The sequence below is a fragment of the Macrobrachium rosenbergii genome, chromosome 19 (assembly GCF_040412425.1).
Source record: "Macrobrachium rosenbergii isolate ZJJX-2024 chromosome 19, ASM4041242v1, whole genome shotgun sequence".
Classification (NCBI taxonomy): Eukaryota; Metazoa; Arthropoda; class Malacostraca; order Decapoda; family Palaemonidae; genus Macrobrachium; species Macrobrachium rosenbergii.
Genome location: NC_089759.1, coordinates 4,862,376 through 4,871,397, shown reverse-complemented (window position 1 = coordinate 4,871,397; position 9,022 = coordinate 4,862,376). Strand labels below are relative to the sequence as shown.

Below are 9,022 nucleotides of genomic sequence, written 5' to 3'. Positions count from 1 at the left end.
AAGCTTTATTCCGCCAAACTGTTATCAACCTTGAAACCGTTGGTAAAATCAGTATTTAACCTCATGCATTTTGATCAGTTTTATGAACAGCTCTGGCTAAACTCGTCCTTGTGCTAGGTGATGTAGAATTTCTTATGGGTACTGTAACTGAAATTAAAAGTTTTGATGGATGGTGTCTCGTCGAAATAGTATACTGATGACAAAAACCACCAGGGATTTTTCTTTCACTGCTGTTGTAATATAATTGCCAATTTTGTTTATCTGATGTTAAACATATAACCTACTGAACAGACTTATTTTCCCTATTAACTTCATCAAATTAAGAAACACAAAAAATTGATTTCGATGAGCTAAAGACTGAAAGACCCAGTTATCTGAGACCCCAATTTTCTTATCTTTTACCATGAAATTTCTTTATGCATTTATACGTTTAAAATAAATAAGAATATACTGAATTAATCTAAAATAAACATTTTAGGTTTTCTTTGGGTTTTAAGCGAAATGTTACAAGTGTTTATATTTTTATTTATATTATTTGATAAAGCTTTGACGTAAATATTCAGTGTAGATTTTGAGACCGAATTTTCTGATACCAAGTTTTCTGAGACCGAGTTTTCAAGACCGAATACAATATATATATATATATATATATATATATATATATATATATATATATACATATATATATAATATGCATATATAGATATGTATTTATATATATACATATATATACAGCACATAAATATCCTTAAAATACTTACATGCATTCAAAGACAATGTACTTTTGATATTACACACTCTGGCCTAAAAATTTATTATTATTATTATTATTATTATTATTATTATTATTATTATTATTATTATTATTATTATTATTATTATTATTATTATTCAGAAGATAAACCGTATCCATATGGAACAAGCCCACCGCAGGTGCCATCGACTTGAAATTCAAGCTTCCAGAGAATATTATGGTGTTCATTTGGAAGAAGTAACCGAAGGTACAGCATGTTCATGGATCGCATATGCATAATTATCATTACTCTAATACTCTTCTTCTTCGATTTTAATACATAAAAAAAAGAAAAAAGTAAATTAACCTATTTGTTAATTTACTTTTTTTCTTTTTTAATTAAGTGGGATCACTTCTTTCTGTATTTCCCGTTACTTCCTCTAACTTCTTCTTAATGAACACCTTAATATTCTTTGGAAGCTTGAATTTCAAGCCATTGGCCCCTGTGGGCTTGTTCCATATAAATAGAGTTTATCTTCTGAATAATAATAAATATAATACGGGAATGTAAGGAAAAATTAAAGTACCTCTCTCTCTTTCCGTTTCAAGTCCCCTAGTTGTTAAAAATAATGCAAATTTACATAACTAACCAGCAAGCGTCCTCTCGCCAGCAGTCGAGATGTCCATCATTCTCTTAATTGCACCTCGGGGAAATTGATATAAGCAACGGCGTCATTACGTCCAGAAGGTCTGGTCTGTTGTTTCCCGAGGCAGCTCATTCGTCGAAAGCTCCTTAAACATGACAACATTGCTCTTTCGAATGCATGAAGAAGAACGGCGGTGCGTTATTGAGATGTCCCTCTCCCTGCGTCACTAAACATTATTCATCCTCCCCCAACTACCCCTTCCACTCCCCTCCTCCACCCCAAAAACCAACCACTCCTTTCTCTCGTATTTCAGTTGTCCCTCTCCTGAGCACAGTGGCCTCACCCCTGTTACCCCTCCCTGCCTTTCCTTTATTGCTTTTCATTCCCTTGACATTTCAGCTCAGACTACCTCTTACCCACGGTGTGTATATATATTTCCCTTATTACTAGTCGTTGCAGGCAGTCTTTGCATGTGAATCACATTGCGCTGGAAAAATCTTTAATCGTGTTCTCAGGTTAATGGACGGGATCAGTCAAGAGATATTACCAGTGTCCCTAAATCTCGCTGCCTTTTGTAATCTTCGTTCGTGTGGATCTCTCTCTCTCTCTCTCTCTCTTTAGTCCGGAGACGAGAATGCATTTTAATACTTTCTCAACAGTGAAATGTTGAACGGAACGTGTTTTCACGTTTTACCTGTTTGGCGATTCTGTGTTATCTTTTTTTTTTTTTTTTTTTAGAATGTTCAGAATAAAAATAAAAGAAATAAAATTGACTGGTGTCGTAATTACGTCCTTCGCCCAACCTGGAAATCGGATCATGTTGGCAGTTTTAATTTTTCTTTCAGTTTATTAAACTAATTGCCTTGAATTACTTGAAAGAAATCCTCTCTCTCTCTCTCTCTCTCTCTCTCTCTCTCTCTCTCTCTCTCTCTCTCTCTCTCTCTCTCTCTCTCTCTCTCTCTTCTCTCTCTCTCTCTCTCTCTCTAACATTTTCTTTTTCAGAGAAATTTCTTCATTTTATGCTTCAAAATTCCAGAGTCACATCTTTGAGACCAGAGATCGAAGGCTAATTTTTGTCCAGATTATTTTCATTATGAAATATACCTCGAAAAATTGTTTGACAGCAGTCTAATCAAAGCTTAAGTGAAAGAACCATATTAAAATATATATATATATTTTACTCCTACAAGTCTATAGATTTCAAAACAGTCGTAGTAACCGGAATATCATTCTCAAAATATCACCGGTTCATATACCAGAGGAAGATCCTTGTCGCCAGCATTTCAGATATGTATATATATACAATATATATATATATATATATATATATGTATATATATATGTATATATATATATATATATATATATATATATATATATATATATATATATATATATATATATATATATATATATATATATATATATATATATATATATATATATATATATAATATATATATATATATATATATATATATATATATATATATATATATATATATATATATATATATATATATATATATATATATATATATATGCTGTATATATATAAAAGTATCCGTGCTTAAGGTTTTTCAATAGCGCTGAATGGCCTCAAAGGTCCCAGGGCTTGGCCTTCGGCCTAAATTATTTATTCCAACTGAGGTATTTCAAACATTTTTTGCTTATGTAACCAACTCGATAGATGTAATCGTCAAACAAGACTTGATTAAATTCCACCATTGGAATTGGAATATAGAAATTAGGCCTGAAGGCCAAGCACTGGGACCTATGAGGTCACTGAGCTCTGAAAATAATGTTGAACCAATTGTTAGGAGAGGGTGGAAAGTAAGATGAAAGAAAGAGAATATGAATGGAGGTATAGTAAAAGGGATGAAAAGGAGTTGCAGCTTAGGGCCGATGAGACGCTGCAAAGAACTTTAAGCAATGACTACAGTGCACCGCGCTAGGTACACTGACAGCACTACCCCCCTCTATGGGGTAAATTCTACTATACATTATCAATATTAAACCGAAGCTTCGTCTCTCACACTCATTCGTTATATGTTTACATCAGCTCATCAGAGTCTGAATAAGCTCTCTCTCATCTTTTAAGTTTCTGCCAAACTTCAGTGCGTCTTTAGGTTTCTTTGTTCATAGATAAAGAAAACCATAAGCTTTTCTTATTATATATATATATATATATATATATATATATATATATATATATATATATATATATATACTATATATATATGTATATATAAATACATCTGTATTTGTATATATATATATATATGCATATATATACACACGGATATATATATATATATACTGTACGGATATATATATATATATATATATATATATATATATATATATACATAAATATTTAATATATTGCTGGGACATGTTTAATATTCACAAACATTGATATATATATATATATATATATATATATATATATATATATATATATATATATATATATGTATGTATGTATATATATACATATATGTATGTATATGTATATATATATATATATATATATATATATATATATATATATATATATATATATATATATATAAAACTGCATATTTGCGTTCGTTTGAGTATCCCCTCTCCCAAGCCTGTTAAATTTTCAACCTTCAACCTCATAATGTGAAGATGAGGTTATTAGGAGTTGCAACCCAGTGTCCGTGCCCTGCCCAGCCATGAGGGTAATATATGAAGAATAATAATGGGATAGTGGATTGAATGAAACAGTGATGAAAGAAGACAAAAAACGAAGCTTCTTCCCAGTGAAAAACCAATAGATGCCTTTTGAAAGAAGACTGGTTACAGTGATTGGGAAATAACAGTGCATCGTCTACATATTCTCAGTCTTGCAGTTGTACAAATGTTCAAATGGTAATTAGAGAAAGCTCACTTTAGTTTACACGCACAAACTATCACAGTAACTTTTAAACAAATATAAATTTGTTCTTTATTATTATTGTTATTATTATTATTATTACTATTATTATTATTATTATTATTATTATTATTATTATTATTATTATTATTATTATTATTATTATTATTATTCAGAAGATGAACCTTGTTCATATGGATCAAGCCCACCGCAAGGGCCATTGACTTAAAATTCCAGCTTCCAAAGAATTTGGTGTTCATTTGAAAGAAATAAGAGAAGGTAATGGGAAATACGGAAAGAGATCAGTTCTTAGAAAAACAGATGAATTAACAAATTAATACATAAATAAATAGTAATGTGGGAAAATTATTAAAATACAATTCATTTCATCTTCTCTTGGACTTCTGAAGTTCCAGTTGCACGATATCCTCTGGAAGTCTGAGAATTATCATCGTATTTTAATGGAATATTTTAATAGTTTACTTTAAGTTTATCTATTCATTTATTAGTTGGGTCATTTATTTTTGTCTTTTTAAATAACAATCTCTTCTTTGTGTATTTATCATTACCTTCTGCTACTTCTTTCAAATGAACACCATACTCTTTGGAATCTTGAATGTCAAGTCAATGGCCCCTGTGGTGGGCTTGTTCCACATGAATAGGGTTCATCTTCTGAATGATAATTGCAATAAATGGAGTCGAATGGAAAAGTTGAAGAATGGAGTGATCTTTATACAACCATAAGTACTCACAAGACGTTAACAGAAATCTTTATTACTCCTGTGTTAATAATGAGGACGATAGTGGCAATAACTTTGACATTATAACAATGAGAAGGTATTGACATTGTAACAATGAGAAGGCATTAACTATGGGCAATGGTTCGATACTTCAAGCAACAGCTATTGTATTGCAAGAAAAGAAGTAATAATTAAGACCTCTTTCTTCTTTTCTTACGGCAAACTTTTATGTATATCTAAACACTAAAAGAAAACAATTTATATATTGTGTCATATATCGCTCTAGTGGCAAGCGAACGGAAGTGCCATTTTCCAGCGGTCTCATTCACATAACAGCAGTATCACGAAAGAAACAAAAAACAACAAATAAATAAATCCAGTTGTGACCAAAATCGCGAGAACGCAGAATAAGAACAACAGCGTCTATAAATATAATTTATTTCACGGCTGCGACGTTAATAAAGGCCAGACAGAGACGTTACGCTAGTCTAGTGACATCAAATATGCAGTGTTGTTGTTCCTCCTTCGCTAACGGCTAATCCTACTCTTTCACGTGTACTTCGGTCGTTCTCTTCGGCAAAGAGTTTATTTCTTTGTTGTTGTGGCGAAAACGGTTCATAAGATTTAAGGCTGTCCGGGTCGTGTGATGAATGGCTCTCTAAATGCAGTATACCTCTAGTTGTACGTCAGGTATTCGTCCGCCTGCTCTTGTTCTCCTCGTTCTTCTCCTCCTCCTTTTATTCCTTCTCTTCCTTCTTCTTCTTCTTCTTCTTCTTCTTCTTCTTCTTCTTCTTCTTGTAAGGTGAATGTAGTAGCCTACACCAGGTAATCGTCCACGAGCTCTTCTTCTCGTTCTTCTTCTCCTCCTTTTATTCCTTCTTTTCCTTCTTCTTCTTCTTCTTCTTGTAAGGCGAATGTAGTACCCCAGGTAATCGCCCACGAGCTCTTCTCCTCGTTCTCCTTCTCCTCCTTTTATACCTTCTTCTTCTTCTTCTTCTTCTTCTTCTTCTTCTTCTTCTTCTTGTAAGGCGAATGTAGTCCCCCGGGTAATCGTCCACGAGCTCTTCTTGTTTTCCTTATTTTTCTTTTATTCCTTCTTCTTCTTCTTGTAAGGCGAATGTAGTACTCCGGGTAATCGTCCACTTGCTCTTCTTCCATTCGTACTTCTTCTTCTTCTTCTTCTTCTTCTTCTTCTTCTTCTTCTCCTTCTTCTTTTTATTTTTGTAAGGCGAATGTAGTACCCCACGTAATCGTCCACGAGCTCTTCTCCTCGTTCTCCTTCTCCTCCTTTTATACCTTCTTCTTCTTCTTCTTCTTCTTCTTCTTCTTCTTCTTCTTCTTGTAAGGCGAATGTAATGGCCCATGTAATCGTCCACGAGCTCTTCTCGTTCTCCTTCTCCTCCTTTTGTTCTTTCCTCTTCCTCTTTTTCTTTTTCTTCTCCTTCTTCTCCATCTTCTTCTTCTTCTTGTAAGGCTGGATAAGGCCCAGGTGCCTCATTGCTTGGCTAAGAAGCCTTAATTTCGTAATGGAATCCAATGTCTCCCGTTCCTTGCCCACTTGTTTATCCTTGTCTTAATAAGATTTGGGTTATTTCTTTTTCCGATGCTTCTTCATTTTTTGCCAGTACCTTTTATCTTCTTATGCCTGTGCTTGCTCCTGCATTCATTCTTCCCTTCGCCTCCATCTGTACTTTCTCCTACTCCTTGTTTTGCCTCGTCATTCCTTCTCCATCCTATTCAGGATTTCGTGTTTTCTCCTCGTTCATTTTATTAATCCACTTTTTATCTGTGTGCCTTATGAAAGAAGAATGAAGAGCAAATTCATGCAGGGCATAAAACAAAATGGAGTAACAGAGAGAGAGAGAGAGAGAGAGAGAGAGAGAGAGAGAGAGAGAGAGAGTATCACCCCCTCCACTCGGATTAATATGAAATTTTACGACGTTTTAGGAACCCTTTGTTTTCGATACTTTCGCACATCTAATGATTATTTTATCAAAAACATTTTTTGCACTTTGCGACGGAAGTTCTGACAATCGTCCGCCGAATGTTCCGGTTAAATATTCAGGTATTATTTCCTGCCCTTCCGAGTCCTTTGTCTCTCTTGAGGAGCAAAATCCTGTGGGAGAGATTTCGATACGTGGTCTCTCTGCATTATAGACTTGATGTCCCAATATCCAAATCTCTCCATTCTTCATATTTTTACGTCGGGTGAATAATAGATTGATGGGTTTATTCATGTCTCTCTTTATTCGTGTATTATGAATGCTTGGTCGTTGATCACAGTCGTCCAGTTGATGAATCTCTGTCCCGAGAAAGAGTTGCATTTTTTCTTCTATTTATTTTCGACTTTATGTTATTATTTTTATCTATTTAGAATAAGTCTTTAAAAGCAGGCATTGTTATTCTGTAAATCTTACGCAAATGGTGTATAGGTTTGTCTTTTACTTACTTAAGTATTTTCTTGTTCCATGGCTTTCAGACCTCATTACTTCGTACTGCCGCTTGTTCCAGGCCTCTGTAGTCAGTTGCTAATTTAGAAACCACTAATTGTGTATAAGGTATTTGTGTCTGTCTAGATGTCAGCTTTTTAGAAAATAATATACCTTAGCATTGTCCATATTTTGCAGTACTTGAAATAGCCTTTCTTAGACAATGACCAAATCAGCCTGTCTTAGGTCATTATAGTCTTACTTGGGAAAGGAGAGACCTTTTGAAAATCAACCGGGCATTAACCAAAAATAGCATAAAAGTGTCCTTTATAAGCTTAACAGAATATTAACCAAAATAGCCTGAAAATTGTCCTTTTAAGCTCAACAGAGTAGTAACCAAAATAGCTTCAAAAGCGTCCTTTTAAGCTCAACAGAGTAGTAACCAAAATAGCTTGAAAAGTGTCCTTTTAAGCTTAACAGAGTATTAACCAAAATAACTTGAAAAGTGTCCTTTTAAGCTCTAACAGAGTAGTAACCAAAATAGCTTGAAAAGTGTCCTTTTAAGCTTAAACGAGTATTAACCAAAATAGCTTGAAAAGTGTCCTTTTAAGCTTAAACGAATATTAACCAAAATAGCTTGAAAAATGTCCTTCAGATCTCAATAGTGCATTGGCGAAAATAGCCTAAAAAGTGTCCTTTTAATCTCAACAGAGTATTAACCAAAATAGGCTGAAAATGTCCTTTTAAGCTCAACAGAGTATTAACCAAAATAGCTTGAAAAGTGTCCTTTAAAGCTCAACAGAGCATTGGCCAAAATAGCTTGAAAAGTGTTATCGTTTCCTTTGATCTTTTTATATAATTGTATGTAGATTCTGACATGTACTCTTGCGTCCCAGCAGCGTCATTCTTAATTGATTTCTCTTAATTCTTCATTCTTTATGTATTCTTTAACTTCATTCTGCCTCGTCTTATTTGACTTGCTTGTGTCATATCATTTGAAGAATCAAAACCTCCTCAGTGAAGAGGGTGTGTTTGTCTGTGTGTGTGAGTGTGTGTGTGTGTGTGTGTGTGTGTGTTTCTTATGACGGATGCATATAAGGCAATATTTGTAAAGTCACGTCAATCGATTCTTATTGATGTCAAACAATAATTTTTTATGGTCACTGATTAATTTAGGTTTCAACGAACGCATTCACTGTACTTAATGGTGAGGAGGAAGAGAAAAGCCCTCTTGTTATGATAGTGACAATTAAGAAATTTCTTTTGGGAATTGCTTATCATTTTTACAGTAATGTTTATTTTTATGTATATAAATTATAGCTCTGTACTTAGAGTGTTCCTTTAATTTGCATTATTTTTTTTTATCAGGATTTTGTCTGTATATGTTATAAAATCGATAAATCTTTGAATTATGAAACCTATTTCATTGTGCGTATTAGTTAGTTATTGGTACGATGGCTTTATCTATAAATTAAGTTAATGAGTTATTTTTATATTTTATTGTCCTAATTCTGACAGTTATGCTAAGCCAGCTGCCCTAATTCTGACAGTTATGCAAAGCCAACTGTCCT

At 33.3% G+C, this 9,022-nt stretch overlaps 1 protein-coding gene across 1 annotated transcript; it reads right to left on the bottom strand.

The window, feature by feature from the left end:
* Positions 1-5,697: 5,697 nt before the first annotated feature.
* LOC136848399 (cilia- and flagella-associated protein 251-like) lies at positions 5,698-6,520 on the bottom strand. The gene is made up of 3 exons (XM_067120695.1): positions 6,319-6,520; positions 6,001-6,233; positions 5,698-5,838 (listed from the first exon to the last, which is right to left on the bottom strand). The coding sequence occupies exons 1-3, from the start codon at positions 6,518-6,520 to the stop codon at positions 5,698-5,700; spliced, it is 576 nt and encodes a 191-aa protein (XP_066976796.1).
* Positions 6,521-9,022: the final 2,502 nt, after the last annotated feature.

Coding starts and splice junctions, on each gene's coding strand:
- LOC136848399 (XM_067120695.1), bottom strand. CDS start 6,520: ATGAGGCACCTGGGCCTTATCCAGCCTTACAAGAAGAAGAAGAAGATG. Junction 6,234..6,318: donor AGAAGAAGAAGAAGAAGAAG/GTATAAAAGGAG, acceptor AAAAATAAAAAG/AAGAAGGAGAAGAAGAAGAA. Junction 5,839..6,000: donor AGAAGAAGAAGAAGAAGAAG/GTATAAAAGGAG, acceptor TACCTGGTGTAG/GCTACTACATTCACCTTACA.